This window comes from Takifugu rubripes, chromosome 14 (assembly GCF_901000725.2).
Source record: "Takifugu rubripes chromosome 14, fTakRub1.2, whole genome shotgun sequence".
In the NCBI taxonomy this organism is placed as follows: domain Eukaryota; kingdom Metazoa; phylum Chordata; class Actinopteri; order Tetraodontiformes; family Tetraodontidae; genus Takifugu; species Takifugu rubripes.
The window spans coordinates 2,261,819-2,283,756 of NC_042298.1; the positions used below are offsets into that span (position 1 = coordinate 2,261,819).

Here is a 21,938-nt window from a genome sequence, read left to right on the forward strand (position 1 = left end):
CCTGTGATGTTGGAGGTAATGCAGGTACAGTAACAGCTGCATTACAGGGATGGAACCATGCAAATAGCTTTCAATTAATGTTTGATTTTTATCATTACATTAGAGTAGATGTGTGTGTCTGTGTGTGTGTGTGGGGCTGCTGGCAATCTGCTCATTGATCACAGAGGGAGGTGTTCTGCAGACGCAGCAGGACAGCCGTAGCCAGAAAATCTAAACAAATGTGCAGCACTTCCCCTCACACTCGCCCCAATATCCTTGAGAGTGTGTCCGGGCAGCTGCTGCTTTGTGCTGCTGCACGTGTGTATCGGGAGTGCAACGCTTCTTACTCTGCATCGCCTCCGTGCTGCTGCTCATGGGTGTTAGCTGGGAGTAACACATCTGCTTTTGTGACTTTTGTTGACCTCGCAAAACTGGGGAAGAAATAATACAAAGGAATCGAAAAAATAATAAATAAAAGGCCCAGGAAAAGCACACCCTTCCACCAGCTTCATGAGACGCCGGCGGTTCCACCTCTCAACAGAGACGTAGTGGACCTGCAGCAGTATCAAAAGGGTTCCAGCCTATTATTCCTCAGTATCACTGACTCTTGGCTCCCTGCTAAGCCCGGTAATAGGGATTTAAATCCCCTCTGTTGTGAGGACCCTGCTCATTTTACTGTGGGATTGATGATAGAGCTCTCACTCCTTATGCCTCCATGTTGTTCAGACTTCACTGCTTTATCCCTGAAACAGCCCAGATTATTTACTTTCTTCACATTCGTCGCGCTCCTGCTCTTTATTCCCCTGTTCTGATCCGGGTCACGGCCGCCCTCATTCAGTAGCACATCAAGATTGGCGCTCTTTAGCAGACGCTCTTTCTTCTTCAGTCTCTTTGTTTCACGATGCGATGTCATTCTTTGGGTTTGTTCCTCTGTGTTTCACGTCTTCGCCTTATTAATCATACTCTCTCTCCTTCTTACAGAGGCGTTTGATTTGGTGCTGCGTCACGGACGAAACGCCACGCTGACCCTTCTGAAGTCAGAATTCCCGGGCCTCGGTACCGGAGCCCAGAGCTCCGTGGGGCAGCTCTTCATGGACATGTCCCTCTATATCCTGGGCTCCGACTCCTCGGTGGACCACATGGTGTCAGTGCTGTACGGCCGTCTCTTCCTCCTGACGTACCGCCGGCTGCTGGGCGCCAGCGTCCCTTCTGCGTCCGAGGAGTGTGTCAGAGGCGCCTGGAAAGACTCGGCGGCGTTCGGACCGTATCCCAAGCTGGTGACGACTCGCCTGTCTCGCTCGCTCCTCGCCACAAGAGTCTTCCTACAGGCACTGAACCTGGGCATAGAGGTTGTCAACACCACCAACCATCTGCGGCCCAGCCGGGACTGCAGCCGCGCCCTGCTCAGGCTGTGGTACTGCCCCCACTGCCAGGGCATCCTGGGACAGCCAGCCTGCAGAGGCTTCTGTCACACGGTGATGCACGGCTGCCTGGGGGGCGTCGCCGAGGTGCAGCCCCATTGGAAAAGCTACATAGACGGACTGGGCAAACTGGCAGGTTCCATGAGGGGGGAGCAGGACATGGAGGCTGTCGTCCTCCTTCTGCCGTCAATGATCAAACTGGCGCTGAAACACGCTGTGAACGCCCGCACCCGCCTCACTGCGCTGGTGAGTCTCACACTCCAGCACCACACACACTTTGTAGCAGCTAGAACTGCGATTATAGATGTGATCTGGCGATGGTCAGAGGCAGGAAGGATGCAGTCAACATCCGCCAGGCAACAGTGGGGGGAGGCGAGAGGTGGGGTGACAGATGCCCGGCGATCAGCTGTTTCACTGGCGTGAAGGTGGCACGGCACCCGTTCAGGTCTGTCAACGTTCACCTGACTTTTCCTCAAATGAGGTCAGGAAAATGTCGCGTTGGGTGGTTTATTTTTGGAGGAGGGCTCATGTTTTTCATCAGAGAAATGTTGGATTCATCCCAGCGATTGCTGAGGATTTAACCAAGGAGATCGTGGTCTCTCTGGGTCTCCATCCCATCATCAGGCAGTATAGAATCTTGGTACAACGGTTTTACTGGAGCTGCAGTGTCACACTGCTGGCTGGACCCTGTATAGCTGTCTCTGTTTAACAGATGCGTCCCACATTTGACTAGTCCCTGCTCAACACAGGCCGCTCTGATCATTAAACAAATAAACACAATCCATTCTATTTCTGGAGACAATTCCGGTCAGAAGAGAAGCGTGCGAAGAAGCACACAGGCTATACCTGACCTACACCGTGAACCGAGGAGAGGGAGAACTAATGGCTGAGGGGAGGAAGAGCGCGCCGACAGCCAGACAGATTCTCCCAGCACGTCTCACTGAAACTTGTCTCTTGTTCATCAGCAGCCGCAGTGACCCGTAATGTGCGGTTTCCACTGCAATAAAACAGTCAAGCTTGCTCATAGCCCACATATAACAGGACCGTGAAGCGCTCATGAAAAATGGAGCCGCTGCTCTGGTGGCGACGGAGCCGGCTCGGCTTCCTGCCCCTCTGCATCATGTGGAATCTTTCATTTTCACACCGCAAATCCCCCCAGTGACGAGGCTTTCGCTCGCAGCCCATCATTTATTAACACGTAGGTTGACCTCACTTGTTCGGCAGCGCGGGGGCACGGCTGCATCCGTGATGTGCTGATGTTTGCCGAGCGTGTGAACCGCCCAAGACTAAAGCCGAGACGGCCTGTGTGGCATTATTTGATACTGCAGCCGGAGTTACTGCAGACTGATGTGTTTGTGGCTGTACTGGTGATCACAGCACCGTGCCTGTGTGTGTGTGTGTGTGTGTGTGTGTGTGTGTGTGTGTGTGTGTGTGTGTGTGTGTGTGTGTGTGTGAGGTCTTCAGTGGCATCTGAAGACATCTTGCCTTCTCTACACTTGCATTAAAACAAACGCCCAAAACTACTGGATTAACCATTGATTAATCACTGATTCATCGGATCACTGATCAGCTTCACTGTTCAAATACATTGATCAATCACTGATTAATCAGTGTGTTCTTGGCCTGCTATCTAAAGATTCTGGTTCTTTCACATACTTTGCAAATATTCTTCTTTGCCAGCGATGTTGTTGTTTGTTATTAATAAAAGATTCCACTCATTTTGTAACTGATCCCTTCCTGCAGATTGCTGCAGCTCACTTTCACAGCATGATTTCGCTACCCTCAAGCACTCACACACTCACTAGATACAATCCTTTAAATCTCCTGATTTAGAATCCAACTGGTGCTCATTGATGGGGGGGGGGGTCTGCTGCGAGGTGGAGAGTCAGTGAGAAATTAATTAAAGTCATGTAGTGCTATGAATTAAAATCAATATAAAGGCCATAACGGTGTGTTTTCTGAAAAACAAACCAAAGGTCTCTGCAGCGCCTGCTGCTTTCTGTGTGTTTGTCCTGTTTTTATTCCAAAGGTTTGAATAAAAGGTTTAAGACAGATATTGCCTATTTACAGGCTATCTGCCCTGCTCACTCCGTCTGAACTTTGATTTGGTCTTGTTTTGAGAAGAAAAAAATCAATGATCATGTTTCCATTAAATGGTTGGACAAGATGTAAGCAACAAGCTATAAAATGTGTTCAGGGGGACAATAGTCGAAAACACGTCCATGAAGGTGTGTGTGTGTGTGGGGGGGGGGGACTGGGTGCTGGACCTTGAGGTGGAAACTGACCCTGCATATGAGGACTAAATCCCTGTTTGTCCAAATACAATCCAAGCACAAACACACATTTTACCCATTGTGGAGCCCAAGGCCTGCGTTCCAGTGACAAGCAGATATTTAGCTGTGGGAGTCTCACATGAATGTCTTGAGCAGCATAAATCGATGACAGCAGGGTCGTCTCGTGTAAAATGAGTTTGCAGGAAGAAGCAGGAATCCAAATCTATCATGGTATCTGTTCTGATTCCCCCCCAGGAGGCACCAGAAACACAGATGATCAAACACACAGCCGCTGACACCAGATACCACGATGGGCTCTGAAGAGCTCTAATCCTAATGCTCAGAACCCTAATGTCTGTCATCCTAGATCGATAAAAAAATCCTTAAAACAACCCAAAACACATATTTTCTACTTATGGTAGTCAGTATTTTGTACTACACAACTGCTTCAGCTCAGTATTAGAGCATAAATATCTTCTACTGTGGTTGCTGATTAGATATCTTATTAAACAGCTGCAGTGAAAGACGACTGATCTGATATCACAACTAGCTAATGCAGCTATTTCACTCCTCGCCACGAAGGACGGTGCGTGTATAACCTTTTAGAATTAACTGTGAAGCACGAAAAATATAGCGTTTTTATTTACCTCTATGCTTCAGCAGTGTTACAACAGACATTCATGGTACTTCAGTATGTTCTGCAGCTCTTGTAGTTCAGTGTGTGTGTGTGTGTGTGTGTGTGTGTGTGTGTGTGTGTGTGTGTGTGTGTGTGTGGCTGCTCTGTCTCTGTTGACCTGTTGTCAAAGCATTACAGAAGTGATGGGAGCGTCTCCATCGGTTGGGTTTTTTATATCAGGAGGGGGCCTGTTTCAGGGCTGGGGAGATGACCACTCATCATCCGCCAGCTGGCTCCCCAGAATGTTAACGTTGGTTTTCCATCCAGGAACGTAACTCCTGCATGAATCAAGCCGCGTTCAGAGAGACGGCGAGGGCAGCCAGAGCCCTGCAGCTCCAATCTATTCCGTGTCATCCTCACACTTCCCTCCTGGAGTTTGAAGTCATCCACCTTCATCTCCTCATCTCATCCTCATCATCCGTCTCTCTCCTTCAAACATGACCCACCCCTCCATTTCCCATTTATTTCTTTTCCTCTGGTTCTAACACAGAGAAGATGCATGATTTATGAAGCTCTATTTTTACCGGTTACCGAGGAGAAAGAGATGGGAGAGGCAGCGACAAAGAGGAGCAAAAAAAAGAGGGAGAAGAATGGATGAGTGTGAAGAGCGAGCCCAAGGGGAAGGAAGACAGGCGAGTGCAGAGGAGGCATCTATCACCCCGTGACCTTTTTGGCTAAAAATGAAGATCAGTTGCTGTTTGGGACAGAAATGTGACGGATTTGCTGCTGATTAAAGAGGGAGCGCGTCACCGCTGTGATGTCACACGCTGAATACAGCCCATAAGGTCACAAAATATCACAATTTAAGCATATTTTTTTATAAAATTCACAGATGTGACTCAGTACTGTAGAGATACTTGATAGGTGAATACTTCATCCTCTATGTTGGTGGATCCGTGGGGTCGCCCAGTGGTGCCTCCTCTTCTGCTTCCTCACAAATATGTGTGTTTTAGTTATTTTTGCAAATTCCATCACCGTATCATCGTCTGTTCTGTGAACACGGGGTGAAGCAATTAAAATGCGTTGCATTTGTTTGTTTGTTTGTTTTTAAAGCGCCACTTTAATCCGGAAACGAGACCACAAATTACACCAGTGCTTCATTTTTATTTCAACACACTGACAGTAGAGCCGCTAACATGGTGCTTTCCCTCTTATTCCTAAGTTAATGCCCATATTTCTGGCTCAGCCTGCTCCAGTCAACACGTAATGTAATTAGAAGAGCCAGTTTAAGACGAATGGCGTCGGGATGTGCCGAATCCCTCTGGGTCATCAATTCAAACAAACACTACTTTCGCATTCGATCGGCGTCTCTGGGAAACTCTAAATCATATTCTTTAAACTGCCTGCGGGATAATTGCAATATTCAAAGGCCAAAGACTTTTACAGTAGAAGCAAACGTTGGCCCAGACAGACCAGCTCACACTGATCCTCACTGGGAACGTGCCATCAAAAACCAGCTCTGTTTGATGGTGGAAGCTCAAATTAGAGCTTCCAACATGTAGAACTAAAGTAGGAGGTGATGTGGTGCCAAATAGTGACCCCCCTCACTCATGTCCTACAGGTTCCTGCAAGAATGGAGAGCAGCCATTTTTACTGCCATTGATTTGTTTAGAGGTTCAATTTACGCCATTCTCATGAGGCGTTCTCCATGAGGAGCTATAAACCCTGCCGATACCATCATTTTTAGCTTCGTAACGCACCTGGATGGCGTTTGATCTCCACCAACTCTAGAAAACAAGCCCGAGCGGGTGGTTGGGCAGGCGGGGGCCGAGGAGCCCACGTGCTGAATCAGTTCTTCCCTTGTGCCACAACTCCCCTACGGCTACCCGGGAGCCCACGAGCAGAGCGAGGAACACAACTCCAGTCGCATTAATCACGGCCCATGGGAACGCCGGCGCTCGCTGGAGGCGCCGGAGTGCAGGAGAATTACACGAAAGGATGTGGAGGAAGAGAACGAGGTGCCAGAGACAATGGGCGGACAGAGATGAATGTGTGCACATCACTGGATCTGCACATGTGGCGCTGATTCACCATGATCAGCCCAGATCCAGTACCGGTGCCGATAGATACATGTAGGTGTGTGTGTGTGTGTGTGTATAGAGTCATATTTATCAAGTTAACACATTATAATCCATCACAGTGATATGAGCACTTATTATGGTTTCTGCTTGGTCTGCAGAACCCCCTCTCTCTTTATCCTCCTCTCTCTCTCTCTCTCTCTCTCTCTCTCTCTCTCTCTCTCTCTCTCTCCGTCTGTCTGTCTGTCTGTCTGTCTCTCGGTCAGTCAGAAAAAGATGTTCTCTCCAAAGCGTCTCTATCCGCCCGCATCCACGGCGACGCCTGCTTGTTTCCCCTCCGAGCCTGAGTGGACCGGGTCACTGCGACGCAGCGGGACTCAACCTTGGCCGGCATCTTTGGGGAAATTAAGGCGCCGTCAAGTCATTAAAGCACAACCTAAACATCAAGAGCCATTTGCATTTTTATTGCACCTGAAAAGAATCTGGCGAGCTCATTATCTCTGCGAGACAGAAGGGTCCTCGTGTTTATTGTGCTGGTGTCATCCCACGTGGAAACACGGTGGCATTTAACTGGCGAGGGGAGAAGCAGCGGAGAGGCCTAATTTGGCGCTTCGGTTTCGGCAGTCTTGTGATTACAAATTTGTACAAGCCAGAAAGGCCTGGCAGGAAATACAATAACTTGTTTGTTATGCAAATCCTCCCCCACCTTTATCCCTCCCAAAAATAAACAGACTCTAACAGACGGCAGTTTACGGAGGGGCTCAGCTGAGTAAGGTCGGTGGTTTTGCCTCCTGACAGGTTCCTGCTGTCTGCAGTGTCAGCGTTTGAATAAACAGGCTTACTGGGAGCAATGAAACACAAGTGTGTGTGTGTGTGTGTGTGTGTGTGTGTGTGTTGGGGGGGGGGGGGGTTTGCTCACTCCTGATCTCTCCGTTCTCCTCCGTCCTCTGCAGGTGAGCGGCATCTGTGGAAACGCTCCCCAGCGGGTCTCTCGCTCGGTCCCAGCTCCGCCTCTGCAGCCTCCCGCCGCACTGTCGGCCCGCAGCGTCCAGACCCCCTCACCGGACTCTGACGAGACCCTGGCCGGCCTCCGCAGGTGAGGCAACCAGGAACCCTAAACCAGAGGGAGACCTTTCCAGATGCTGGTGCAGTGTTCTCCTCTCCAGCCCTACAGGGGCCAGGACGTATGGGGGGGGGGGGGGGTATGGGGGGGAGATGTATGGTCCCTGACAGTGTTGACAGGGTGTTTCTTGGTTCTTTGTGACTCCCTCCCTCTCCCTCTCTCTCCTCTCTCGCCCCCTCCCTCTGTCTCTCTCTCTCCTCTCTCGCCCCCTCCCTCTGTCTCTCTCTCTCCTCTCTCGCCCCCTCTCTCTCCTCTCTCTGTCTCTGTCTCTCTCCTCTCTCGCCCCCTCTCTCTCCTCTCTCTGTCTCTCTCCTCTCTCACCCCCTCCCTCTGTCTCTCTCTCTCCTCTCTCGCCCCCTTCCTCTGTCTCTCTCTCTCCTCCCTCTGTCTCTCTCTCTCCTCTCTCGCCCCCTCTCTCTCCTCTCTCTGTCTCTGTCTCTCTCCTCTCTCGCCCCCTCTCTCTCCTCTCTCTGTCTCTCTCCTCTCTCACCCCCTCCCTCTGTCTCTCTCTCTCCTCTCTTGCCCCCTCCCTCTGTCTCTCTCTCTCCTCTCTCGCCCCCTTCCTCTGTCTCTCTCTCTCCTCTCTCGCCGACTCCCTCTCTCTGTTTCTCTCTCTCTACTCATCTCTACTGGTGCAACAACAAGCTTAAAAGACCAGCGTAATAATACTTACTGGGCCTGCTGGTCTCAGCAGCACAATGGTCCGATTATAGCTGACGAGGAATAAAGTCATAAAGCTCCATCCCCTCTTTTATTTCTACCTTGAGTTTGTGTCTTTGTTGCACTTCATTGCCAACTGTATTATCCCTCTCATCTTCTCCCCTGCTGGTGTGTGAGTCGCAATCATAATAGCTCACATTTCCATCGTTTTAAGTTGAACTTCTCCTTTCAACCGCTTCAGGGAGTTCATATCCAGCCTGAGGGGCTTCAACTCCTTCTACAGCGGCCTGGGGGAGGCGCTGTGCAGCCGTGAGGCTGCTGCATCCAACCACTCCCTCTGCTGGAACGGCCAGGAGATGACAGACAGGTACGTCAGCCTTGGAATTACGTGTGCGTGTGCGTGTGTGTGTGTGTGTGTGTGTGTGTGTGTGTGTCCATATTGAGCAGCAAAATATGCATTGAACTAGCAAGGTGAGGACATTTTGACTGGTTCACAGAACTTCAAAGGATTGTTTGAACGTTAAGACATGGATTTAAGGTTTAGGTTAGAACTGGGTGTAGGTCAGGGTCAAGGTCGGGGTCAGGGTCAGGCAGTAGTTGGGAGGTTTAGAGTCAGAGTAGGGAGATGGGTAATATATTATGTCTTTAAAAGTCCTCACAAGGGTAGAGGTGCAGCGTTGTAGTGGGGCCCAGGTCCCAGCATGTGGAGCGCATGCAGGATCCTGCACATCACTCCAGACTCACCCTCTCATTTGTTCGACATCATCCCTCATTATCCTCCTAAATTGGATTTTCATTTTCATATTGTCTGACAGATAGGTGGGGGTAATAATCCCAGGAGGGGCGGGGCCTGCGCGACGTTATCTGCGCCGCTAATTGTGGCACTTTTTATCAGACGTGTTTACCGTCCCACCTGGAGCTAAGATCAGAGGGAGCAACACTTCTCAGCATATCAAAGAGGCGTTCCACTCCAGCTGCAGTAACAGATCTGTGTCAACTCACATTATATTTCCATCCCTCCTCTGGATCTGACGACAGAATCGACCTCTGCAGAGCTGATACACGCCAAAGATAAGCCGCGTGTCAACGTTGAACGCTTAATTAAGGGACAGGAGAAAGTTGACGCTGCAGGGGGAAGATGGAAAAGAAGCAGGCTTGGGCTGCTCTCGCCCAGCTCTGAGCGGATGAAGAGCGCACCACTAAAAGGTTTAGAACGTGGCCGCATCCATGCACACGCCTGTGTGGCTGAGCTCATCCCACGTGACCTTTGAAGGGGAAAAAAGGTCAGGAATAAGAATATGAAAGGTGAACCAACATATGTAGCATTTCAGTGCGTTCTTCGTCAATAAATAACTGTGTTTCCCGTCTCCTGACGTCATGACTCACTCATGAAACAGCACTAATCAGTGAGTGTTCATTTCCTCCGGACTGTGAACGCATCACATTAACCCGCTGTAACGGCCCAGCTGTGGGGTGTCGCTGGGGGTTTTAGGCTGTCTTGAGTGACATCAGGAGTTGAGGAATAAATATCATTTTCAACAGGATTATAGAGTGAAAATAGCTCTATATTTAGGCAATAAACAGCAGATACTTGCTTTGATGCAGGCTTATGTGAACATTTATCAGCTAAACGTCATTTTCACGTCAGCTATGCTAATAGCTGGGGGAAACAGACGGAGTTCTGCTTTGTTACGGCTTCAAAGTCGTAACCGACTTCTATAAAGATCCCATTTGTACCTTTAGTTAAGGTCATCTTACAGTAAAGACCCTGTAATATTCAGGGTCAAAGGTTATCAACAGCACCTGCACCTTTCCAGAAGTAGATGACTTAATTCAGTGCAATGAGTTATTTTTCTTTTTTGTTTGTTTAAAATGGAGCACGGGGACTGTCACACTCACAAGAGGCTTAAAGAGATGTGAAGCCGGTGTGACCATGGCAACTATCAGTTAGTGCTAATATAGACACACAAGCGCTGTATGGAAAGGACAAATAAAACAAATGCTCTCATCTAAAGATGGGACAGGAGCCCAGCGGTAGTAACAGCAGGGCTGTGTGAGAGCCGGGGGGGCTGAAGGTGTGAGCAGGCGGTGTGAAGAGTGCCAGACTCCATCACGAGCTGCTTTAACACCTGCACTCGTGCACTCTTCTCTTCTTTTGTGTCTCTTCCAGCGCGAGAGACGCCGTCCAGCATGGACCCGACAGCCTGATAATTGATCTGCTGGCAAGGAACAAAGAGAAATAAATAAATAAACCGAATGACCCGTTCATTAGTGGCGGCCATGAGTCCATCTACTGTGGGAAGCAGCTCAAACACAGGCGCTACCCTGCTAAATAAAGGGGATCTTCACCCCCTGTGGTCGCTGCTCTGTCTTGATTTAAATCTGTCTCCTCTAATCTGCCATCATCGACCCATATTTCCTCCTTTCATAATGGCTCACTAATCTCTCTATTATTAATGCAATAATTAGCAGCAGAGAGGAACTGAGATCATTCCTAATAAGGAGAATAAATATCAGGGGAAATGTAATTTGAGTGTAATGGAAAGTCTAAAGGGGAGCAGCAGACTGATAAATGAGACGCCAGGTAAAAACGTGTGTGCGTGTGTGTGTGCGTGTGTGACTTCAAGCGTGCATGTTTACACGTCTTAACAACCTTTCTAAGCTGTCTCTACCTCTCACTTTGGCAGCGCTACGTTATTATTGGCAGATGCTCTGAACGTGTCGCAGTCAAAAGTGAGTGAGTTTAGCTTCCCTGAAGTTGTGCTCATCTGGGTAGGAAGGGGTTAATTCCTGCACCTTCCAAAGGGGAAGGGAAAAAAAACTGCAGAAAAGTGTGAGCTGGCCTCCTTCTGCTGGGGCCTTAACAAAGAAATGTTTGAGACGTGTGAACACCTGCCTCTGATCCATCACTGCTAAGCAGGACAAAACTGCTCCTTTTAAACACTAAACCTGATTTAAATCCACTTGCTGACGCACAGAAATCACAAAAGGGTCGCAAAAGAATTGTAAAGGTGTGATATTTCTACTTCCTGTCCCTTCTTACTGTTTAAACTTAATATCCAAAAGACTCCTTTGAGGGACATCCTGATGATGCTGCCGCAACATCAAAAATACATAAAAATTATGGATGAAGCAGCTTCAGGGAGGGAAACTTAAGTCTATTATTACGATTTGAATGAGTGAGCTCTTCCCTCCTCCGACACTAGAGGGCGCTAACCAGCCGGATGTGCGGGCACCTGTGCACAAGGCTGCCGCGAGCTTCCTAATATCAGTGAAATTCCTTTAAACACTGACTCAGTGTTTCCATCTGGTCCTGTCAGGTTCCCCGGACCTGGCCTGAAGAGATTGCACCCCGGCACCGAGTCCAGAGGCAATAAACCCCCTGAGCCTGTCATCAGCCAGATAATAGACAAACTCAAACACATCAACCAGGTGAGCCGTGCGTGCGTGCGTGTCCCTTTCGTTTGTGTGAACCTGTTCCATTGGAGCCTCCTCTGAGCTCCCCCTGGACCCAAAACCAGAAAAGTGAAGGTGAGAATTTAAAAATTCTGTTTTATTATAATTCCCCCCAGAGAAACTCAACAAGGTCACGACTTTGAATCAAAGTAAATCAAGACACTTCAAACAGAATCTGTGAGTCCGACAAGAAGACAGGAACCGTGTCGTCCAGGTCCAGATGGGATTCTGACAGAGACACGGGCGCGCTCACACATTTTCTTCCGCTCGTCTCACCTTGCTCACCAGTAAAGCGGCTCTGAGCGCTGCAGGCCCGCTCTCCTTAGATCCGGTGTGGACGTCCCCCTGTGGACACATGATAAAAATACAGATGTTTTGCTGCAAGGCCCTGTTTTAAGGCTGGATTACCTGTAAGGAAAAGAAAAGGTGCCGTTTCCCCAGTGAATATCAGCATCACTGCAGCGGGACAAAAGCACCCAGGCTCACACACGTGTCAGCGTCACATTTTCCAAACCTCCTAATTCCCAGATATTTACAGCATGGTTCCTTACAGCTTTATGCGATGTCCCAAACATGAAATTCTTGAGTAATTGAGTAACTGGGGACACGCTAACGGCTAAAGTAAAAATGAATGATCCATGTGAATCATATAAACAGAACAGGCACTCACACGCATCAGTATCGCCATAAGGTTAAGAAATCCTTACGGAATCTGGCAGTTAATGAGTTTGAGACTGGATTTTTTACAGCGTGTCCAACAGAAGTGGACTAAACCCTGTAAAGTAGACAAGCACAGAGCAGAATGGTGCTCTCACCAGTAAAGAGCCAGGTCCTGTGTTACTGGCCCAGACCGTCTCTGTTTAAAACGCAACATACTGTTAGGACCAGGTGGCATTTCTCTGGTTTTCACTCGTAAATGTAGGATAAGATTAAAAGGGAGGCTTGGTTGAAATATGATTTAGAGACTTTATTTCAATAAAGCTTCCCGGCTTTAATCACGATAATGATCATAAGCTGCTCCAGTGCAGACTGTTTACCATGAGGATCTGATAAAGCTTTGATGAGCGTGTGTTTCAGACGGCGTGTACATAATCTCCTCGGAGGTATGTCATTTACAGGCGTTTTCCTGCTTCATTCCGCCCGCTTGCGCCGCCGTGCGAGTTTTTAATCGGCTGTCTGAAAACCCGAACAGGAGAGTTAACTAAGTTTCTGCTTGAACTTCCCTTTGGATCCCGACATCAGTGGGCTGGATCCACATCTGACAAAAGGCTGCCTGCGCTTGATCGAATACTTCATGCGAAGTAAAACAGCCTTTGACTCAAAGCCACTTGTGCGGGAATCAGATTACAGAAAACACTTGTGATTATTACACATTACAGTATGATGCAATGTGATACAATAATCCCGCCATAAAAAAAACTCCCCTTGTTAAATTTAACGTCTTTTGAAGTTTCTGGTGTTGACGTTGAGGTGGAGCTGTTCCTTTGGTTCTCTCCCTGTATTTTGTATGTTTTTCAGCAGTATTATAGAGGCGCCTTTAGCTAAATGCTAATATTAGCATTCCGACGTCCCTCAACAACTTAAGCGAGCACACTTTGCACAAGATGTAGCAGGTTTTCTGCACGTGGGGCAGACCACGGAGGCTGTTTCGTGAAGCCACTGGATCTGGAATAGCCTAGCGTTTCCTGATCCTGCCTGTGAGCCAACGTGGCGTAAACATCCTGTGGAGGTGCTGGAGAAAGTGATGTGGAGTTAAAAGCAGCTTTACAAGGTCTCCTCCCTGCCGGTGGAGAGACCACCAGCTCGGGACGTTGCCCAACTTAAAAACAAATGTTGTAATTAACCACCTGATATGAGAGCCCAGGCCCGATTCACAGATAATTGCTTTCATCTGCCCCGTTTCTACGGAGAGGATGAGGACGGGCCAACAATCAGATAGTATGTAATGTTCCTGGAAGTCAACCAGGAGGAGCACAATGCATGAATTTAGGTCTTGTGATGTCGTACGTACGGGATGTTCAGAGCTGCAGGCTGTAGGATTCTGATCTGACTGGATCACAGCAGACTCTTGACTGTAGGCCTCAGCTCCACACTCAGGCCCCTCCCATATCCATTACACGTCCAAGGGGGCTCTTTTATGCTACACATTCACCACTCAAGTGCACAATATTCACCCTCGACTGTGAAGAAAATTTCTCCCAACTTGAGCTGACCCACTTTCTAACAATCGGTCTCGGCCCAAAGCCTGCGAGACTGAAACACAAGTGAAGTTCCGTGGAGACGGGAGCGTGACATCACCCCCGTCCAACAAAAGTCCTGCTCTTAGGAGTAGTTACCCAAAAAAAGATTCTTTTCCTCTGCGCTCTCCTCCCTTTTCCAGAAGCCCCAGAACTGCGTCCACGTCTCCAGGAGTATTTTTAGATGTCACCTGGTTCCGTGCAGGGGTACGGAGGAGGCTACCGGACCACTCCAGCCTCCTCCTGGGGGGCGACTTTACCCAGCCGCCTCAGCCACAGTCCACTTCCTTCACCTCGGTGATGGCGGGTGCGTAAATGCAGCAGAACTGTCGCACAGTTGCTGTTTATCATTGTAGCGGCTAAACTAAACACCAGACAGGACGGAGCTTATAAAACATTCACTCCTGCCTGGAGCGCCCGCCGGCTCCCTAAGCCCGGTTTAGTGAACTGGGCTCTGTAAATGGATGAATGGCGACAGCTTTCATCTTCTGGTTATTGCTTCTCTACTCGCAATCATTAACCAGCGCGGGACTGCGGCGCCACGGACATGCTTACACCATGTTCCAAACTCCCGTGTGTGGTCCCGTCTGCGCGCAGCAGCCTGTATATGTTAAAGCTGACAAAAGCAGGGGCCGGGCCACATTCTCCCGGGCCCCAGCTGACAATATTTGCGACGAGGGTCTCGCTGTGCCTTCGCCGCTCTATTAATACTTTGGCGGCGTGAAAACCGACCTGAGCTGGTTCCCTTGCGCGAAGGCAGCGTTCCCAAATTAGAGCATATTAGTTTGGTGATGTGTTCTTGTTCTGAGCAGTTTGTTTTTCCAGAACATCTGTTTAGCTTCCCAGAGTATCAGATTTCTCGTCTCGGCGTTTAATCTCACAGGAGATGGTTGAGCTCGCGGTGAAATAGGCCAATTATGAGACCGGCCTTTGATTACAGAGCACGCCCCCCCCACCATCCCTTTGGTTCTGGAGGGTCAGACCTCATTGGATTATTCACACAGCCTCTTCCTGGTTGCACGTCTCAAGACTCGCGCACAGAAGCCTCCATTTTTCATTCGCTTTGCAGGCTTTATCGGCCGTTATAGCTTCCTGCTTGTTGCTCCGCAGCTCTCCAGCTGTGCTGAGTTGTGTGTGACAGACTCCAGTTCTGTCACCCTCCTCCTCCTCCTCCTCCTCTTCCTCCTCCTCCTCCTCCTCCCCCTCCGCATAGTTCTTAAACCCTAAATTCCCCTCCTCTCCTCTCGGCTTCCTAGTCTAATTAAAGCCAGGACCTGGGAAAATCCTGCAGGTAGGAGGAATCCACAGCGGAAAATAAACCAGAGCCTAAGCGCCACGAATTCCATCACGCAGCCTGACTTCCTCTGGGCCACCGGAGCCTGGCCAGTGTGTTCTTGACACCTTGTACATGCGTACACAGATTACACCTTTGAATATAGAGCTCACACACTTGTGCTAAGACCGTCTTGACTGCAGGCACTTGAAGCAGTTCATGGCGGCCACACATGGACGCAGGTATAATTATAGCAAATATCGGAGGCAGAGCCGCTCCGGCGCAGCAGCAACAGATCCCGTTCCGGTGACTTTGCTCCCAGGCAGACTAATAGACACCACGGGTGTCAGACGAGCCCTGCTGTTTTGTAAACGTACACGCGCTAACCTGGCCATTATGCTCTCTCCAGTCAAAGAGTCTGCGATGTGTTTGATGTTATTTACTGAGGGCTTTGGAGGCACTATTTAATAGATGCCCTCGGGGTCTTTGTCCTCTCGCCTGCCCGCTTTTATGTGTGTGAAGAACAACTGATGTGGAAATGGAGGTGGAAGGAGGGCTGCTCTGCTGGCGTGTATGAGATCAGGCATAAGCTGTGAGGGCTTCTTAAATGAGGTGTGACACCTGGTCTGAGGATCTGGACACACACACACACACAATGTCCTTTCATCTACCCGAAACTGCGCTAAGTTTTTATCATTATTGTTATTATTACTATTGGTAGTAGTAGTGACCAACACACACACACGCGCACCTCCCACTGTGGCTTTCACCCCCGCTGGCTAAGAGGTCAGACAGAGCATTTGAGGGTCTTTTCCCTCCCAATTAGTTTGCCTGGTAATGAGGCTTAAACAGAGCGTCTACCATTGCCACCCATTCCTCCTCACCTCCGTGACCTCCTAACACACACACACACACACACACACACACACACACACACACACACACACACACACACTAACCACCACCATTAGCCCTGAGGTCTGAACCCCCCCATTTAGCGCTCCACCCCTTTGCTCCCACACCACTATCACTCCACTGGGTATAATTACCGAGCAGTTGGCTTATAAAAACCCTGCTGCACAAGCCAGGCACCAGGCACTATGGGCAGGAAGCAGCACACACTCCTCTGAATGCGTGTGTATGACGCTTTCGTGTGTTTTAATCTAATATTTCTGAGCAAACAGAAGCCCAAGCAGCAGAGGATCCCTCCTCAGCCCTGCTAGGATCTATATCCTGTACTTGTTGTCACTGGGCATAATCATGAGTTACTGTGTAAGAGGATCCTCCAGAGGGGTCAGGGGTCACACTTCCCGTTTCCTGTCTCTGCTGGGTCATCAGAGGGCCTTCCCTGTGAAGGTCAGGGATCTTCTCTGCCTTTTGTTTGGCGTGGCTTTTCTCTCGGGGGGGTCGAAACAGCATTGGGGCTCTGCACTAACTCACATTTTAACTATTTTAACATTTTTAACTAAAAACTCAACTCACAAATGTGTTTCCTTTCAGCCATTTTCTCTTTATCTGTGCAGCAACAGTAGTGGTCCAACAACAGAGCCATGGGGCTGACCTGGGGCTCTGGGAGACATCAGCACATCCGTCTCTGTCACACACGACTCTGGGACCCAGGGCTGTCTGAGGGCCATGATTTGCTCTAGAGAACACTGGTCTGACCCAATGACCGTGTGCTGAGGAGCGTCATTAATATGATCAGAACAGGGGCATTAATTCCACAGGGGACAGTTTCTACTGCTGCAGGGTCCCCTCCGCTCTGCTGAGCAGAATCTCAGACGTATCCAGGACAGAAAATGCCCTCGTTGACTTAACTGTGTGTGTGTAATGTATAGATTATGCAACTTTATGGCCTCTGTGGTTTAATGCAAATGTCATCAGCCACCTCTTACATGCTGAGCGCTTCCCGTTAGATTATGGGTCGGAATAAGGCGAGGTGGACGGCTGGTGTTATTAGTGCGTCTTCCGGGGGGGCACCTGAGGGACATGACTCCTCAGAGCCTCATTTGACATGCCTACCCATAATGCTTCTGTCAGTGCTGAGCTTCTAAAACCGCCACCTGTGGCACAGTGGAGGTGGGTTCTGTGGTAGAATCTCATTTGGGTTCCTCTTGGATGTCGCACTGATGTCACAGTCACGTGGACCCCAGCAAACTCTAGTGGGACCAGAATGATGGCACTGGGCAGGTCTGGCTCCCCACGCTCTCTTCTCTCTTCTCCTCCTGCTGCTGCTGCACTCTATTAAATGGTCATTTCTTTTTATTATTTTTGCTAAGATTCCAACACCATGACTGTTGTTAAAGGGCCAGCGTCTCAGTATTTAGAAACACCATCTTCGTTTCATTCGATTCATCTTTCTAATACTGTTATACAGCGTCTATCACTATCAAGATTTGTCTCCAGATGCTTTACAGAAAACCAGGGCCTGGGCCTGGAACACTCCCCTTTAACAGGACCAAACCTCGAGCAGGACCATGCTCATTGTCTTCTTTGCATTTGTCTTCTATTCCCAGAAATGATCTTAAGGAGCCTGATGTGAAAGCTCCCAGTGTTCCAGGCCACCGTGAGAACATGGTTGAAGAACTCTTCCAGAATAGTGACATATCTGTTTGTAAAAAACTATTTACTCTGTGGAAACTCGATGAAACAAACGATGAAACCTGAGCTCCAATATCGGTGCGCTCTCCGGAACACGTCACTCAATATTCTACTTGAATTTTCACCACAGGCTTTAGAAAACATCCACAGGAGCTTTAAGGTTTCGGTCCAGCTGACGGGAGCGGTTGAATTAATGTTGCGATCTTAACATTTAACAGTCCAGACATTCTGTCCAGGCGAAAGGAAAACAACCTCACCAGCTCAGACGACCGTGGACGTGTCCATCCCGCTGGAATGGAGAGCTCCGTTTTTTTCCCCTCCGGTTGCTCCGGTCCAACTGGAATTACCATCAGGAAATTAATCTCGTCTGCATTAACTGTCTGAGGCTCCGCTGCCTGTGTGCGACTGCTCAAGCACGGGCAGCTGGGGACGGACGAGAACAGAGAGGAAGGCGAGGTCAGAGGTCGGTAGGAGCTGGATGAACGGACGGCGAGGCAGGGTTTATCAGCTGAAACAGGGTTCGCTCTTTTTACCTCCAGTGTCCCTCTTTTCTACTCCAGCAGCTCTTCTGGGCACAGAATTTAATGGAATTCAGTTTAAAATTGGTTGTTGATCTTTGAACACAAGCTCCAATGTCACGGTTACACAGGTCACGTGAAGATAGGCGGCATATTAATTAAACCCGGACGTGATCGTTGCTTGCTAGATCCTTTACGGAAGATGGTGACACGGAGATTCCGGTGGGAAGAGCTGCTGTTCTAGTGGAAACATGCAGCAGAGCAGGGCTGACTTACGTCTCTCAGAATCCTAATTTTCTTTTAGAACGTAGCCTCGGGTAGGCAGGGGTCTGTTTGGGTACTGGGAACCGAGGCCTGAAGTTCTGTAGATTAGATTTGCAGACAAGATGTGTTGAGCATTGATAGAAACATTCGGGGAAGCAAATTCCGCCCGAGCCGAGTCATGAGCAGCGTGTCCAGACATGTTTTATGCGTAAAGAGGACATAACACAGGGTCTGATTGCAGCCACACACGCGATCGAGAATCCCCTTTTTTCTAGATCCCTCATATCCCTGCAGCGTCCTCTAAAGGTTTTCATTTCACTTCACAAAATATGTTTGTGTTTTTTGCTGTTTTTATATCATTTGGACTGAGACGTCCACCCCGACCTCCATGCTGGCTCAGCCGGGTCCGGAGCTGTGGAGCTCAGCGGCAGCCGTCATGTTGAACACTGACCCGACGCAGAGATCAGGTCACGTGTCAGACTTGTGGTTTCTGCGTCTCTGGCCGGCGTTCAGCAGCTAGCCACTTGTTTGGACCTCGCATGTGGCCTTTAAACCCGCCTTTCCTCGGTGTGACTTGCACTTTAGTGTTATGGCTCAGTTAACTTTGTGGCAGGATGCATACAGCCATCCTGATTAAATTTTATGTGTGTCCAGATGTCTTTCCCAGCTAATTCCCCACGGAACTCTGAAAGAAAATGGGGAAAAGGGAAAAGTGAGAATGCCAGATTTTCTCTCTTAATGAAAAACATACTGAGCGTTTCCCTAAAAATGTCACTTTTATTTGCTTCCTTGCTTCCTTTTGCTCGCGGTTTCTGTATTTTAATTGCAGAAGATTCCAACCCAAAGCAACTTGTGGTTTCTGCCTCTTGCGGTAAATCGGGAGGCTCTCACCAGCTCATGCTGAGGCTCAGCCGTCCTCCGGGGACACGAGACGACCCCTCCCTGCTAACGCAGCAGTGCCAGAGTCTGTCAGCTAACAGAACCTCGCTGCCACTGAGGAATCCTGCAGGGACCAGAGCAAATGTGACTGACTGATTGATGTATTTACATTGCCAAAACCTGATGCTTATTATGCTGTTCATGGTGCTGTTTTGAGCCTGTATGTTTTGGATCTTGTTTCCTCCAGACTTGTGCCCTTTTATGAACCATGAGATTTACAATTTTAAGAAAAGGCTGTGAGAAGCAGCTCTTTGATCTTTGTTATAGGTCTCAAAAAGGTGTCAAAAGAAGGTTGCTTGATTTAAATAATTTGGCACATGCTTAGATACAACCTAATTCTTCCCAATGAAATGGAACAAAATATCCTCAGATATTCCCGATGGATTGAGCAACCTTCGCGTCACCACAGCATCAGGATGCTAACAAGGGAAAATAAAAGCTGTTTTTGTTCATTTGCCCTCAGTCCTGACACTTTTCTTTTGGAATTTCATGCTGAAATTCCCCGAGCTGCATCTTTCCTCCCTCTTTCATCTGTTATTTATCTGAATTTTAAAGGGTGTGTACTGTAATCCTCTGTTGCCAGGATACAGAGGACACAGATGGAGGCAAATGTGGTTTTCATTATGTGTAAAGTTTCTGGGCTCTATAGCAGGTGACCACATGTTCCATCAGCTATCCTGCCTGTGACTTTCTGTCCGTCCACCTGTTGGATTGACTGGACAAGCGTTTAGAGATGCTGTCATCCTCCATGTCTGGTCTTAATGTGATGTATGAGGATTTATTAGATGTGCAGGAACACAATCATGTGTGTTCTCTTGTTAAACATAAGGTTTTATTGTCTCCAGTAAAACACAGACTGACTGCTTTATGCCAGTGGAGGGAACATAGCTGTTTATCTTTTGGCTGATGTAATTGTATGATTAATGTGATTTTAAATATATTGTTAGGCACACATGCATAAAATACTCAATTTTGCAGGCCGACAGCGCCGCTGACCTCAGGTGAAGCCCATATGAGCTCAATTTTCTCTCCCAGACATCCAAAATAACAACAGAAAAGCACGCTGACATGTGCAGATGGAACGGAAATCAATAAAAAAACAGGGATGGAAGCAGAGTGGTGAAATGAGAAGAAGTATGGAAGGCAAAAGGGCCGGTTTTACACACATCTGCTCAGCAACTCGCCGAGCTGTGACTCACGTGTGACATGGTGGAAGCTGAGAAATGGGCCCAGATCCACCGTGTTGTCTAACATGTTTATCACGGGTGAGTTCAGATGAGCTGTTTTTATTTGCTCAGTTCGGTATATGGGTTTATTTAATGGTTCTGTTCTGTCCGGTGAGGAAGACAGAGGTTTTTCAATATTGTTTACACACACACACACACACACACACACACACACACGCACACACACACGCACACACACACACACACACGCACACACACACGCACACACACACACACACACATACCGGTCTATAACTGGTACAGTAGCCAACAGACTGTAATTTCTACAGCACACATGTAAACCTTTTAAGGGTATGTGTGTGTGGGTGTGTTCTCCTTTTAGTTGCTCAGACCTCATGTCCACATGGACAGAATGTGCTTTGTTGTGTTGTTGTATCTCTGTTGCCCTGAGACAACCACTCATGGCCAGGACGTTTGCCAGAATCAACACAATCGCACCAGTTGGCTTTTGGCTTTTTTTCTCCCCCTAAATTTCATAGAGTCAGAGCCTCGGTCCGCTCGACGAAGCGTGCTTTGACAGCATTTGTCTTCTGCCTGGTGGTAACGTGGTTAGTCTTACAGTGAGGAGAGAAGCGGGGCAGCGGCCCAGAACTGGCCCATTTCATGATTTGTGCAGTGTTGTGCTCTAATTTGTGGAGCTCCATGCATCAGCTGAACATCGCTACACAGACCACCAGGATACTGTTATTGGCTGTTGCGTGCTGTTGCCTACAGATGTTGGAACTCTCCAAACTCTCCACACTCACTCTCTCCAAATATCAGTTGTTTCAGTCATATAAGAGCATTTCCTCTTTGCCGAGGGCCGTTTGCTCATTTGCCTCCTCTGGTCTCCCCTCGGATTATAACTCCAGTTTGGATAATGGCAGCGATGGTTTTGATGGGATCTGCCTCGCGGCGTTCCATCCGAGGGGGGGCGCGACCTTCACCTCTGACATCCGCTTGCTTTCCCACACAGTTGCTGCAGCTCACGACATCCGAGAAGCGCTGGAGAGCCCGGTCACGCGGAGGATGGAGCGACGGCGGTGAGGAGGGGTTCCAGAGCGGTGACTGTGACGATGAAGATGAGTGCGCTGGCGTGTCGGGCCTGGGCCCTCCACCACGCCGTAAACGCTTACGCGTCTTTGCAGGTGAGGCCGATATGTTGAAAATAGACTCCTGTGATATGTGGCATCCATACTGCTGTAGTATTTATTAACCACCCAGTGGCACGTGTTAACTACTCTAACCAGAGGAGCACATTCGGCAGCAGGTAG

At 48.8% G+C, this 21,938-nt stretch overlaps 1 protein-coding gene and 1 long non-coding RNA gene across 3 annotated transcripts in view; one reads left to right on the top strand and one right to left on the bottom strand.

The window, feature by feature from the left end:
• gpc3 (glypican 3) overlaps nucleotides 1–21,938 on the top strand; it is a 66,659-nt gene that overhangs the window by 36,274 nt on the left and 8,447 nt on the right. Inside the window, exons 3-7 of one of the 2 annotated variants that reach the window (XR_003890795.1) lie at nucleotides 961–1,646; nucleotides 7,321–7,463; nucleotides 8,392–8,517; nucleotides 11,471–11,582; nucleotides 21,641–21,934. Coding sequence is in view for 1 of the 2 variants with exons in the window: in XM_003970124.3 (XP_003970173.1) it covers nucleotides 961–1,646; nucleotides 7,321–7,463; nucleotides 8,392–8,517; nucleotides 11,471–11,582; nucleotides 21,641–21,812 (1,239 nt within the window). In the remaining variant the exon portion in view is untranslated. The remainder of the gene's footprint in view (nucleotides 1–960; nucleotides 1,647–7,320; nucleotides 7,464–8,391; nucleotides 8,518–11,470; nucleotides 11,583–21,640; nucleotides 21,935–21,938) is intronic. The other variant, XM_003970124.3, reaches the window with a different exon arrangement.
• Nucleotides 5,397–7,423, bottom strand: LOC115252357 (uncharacterized). The gene is made up of 3 exons (XR_003890796.1): nucleotides 7,287–7,423; nucleotides 6,839–6,937; nucleotides 5,397–6,761 (listed from the first exon to the last, which is right to left on the bottom strand). It is a non-coding gene; the product is annotated as an uncharacterized lncRNA (long non-coding RNA).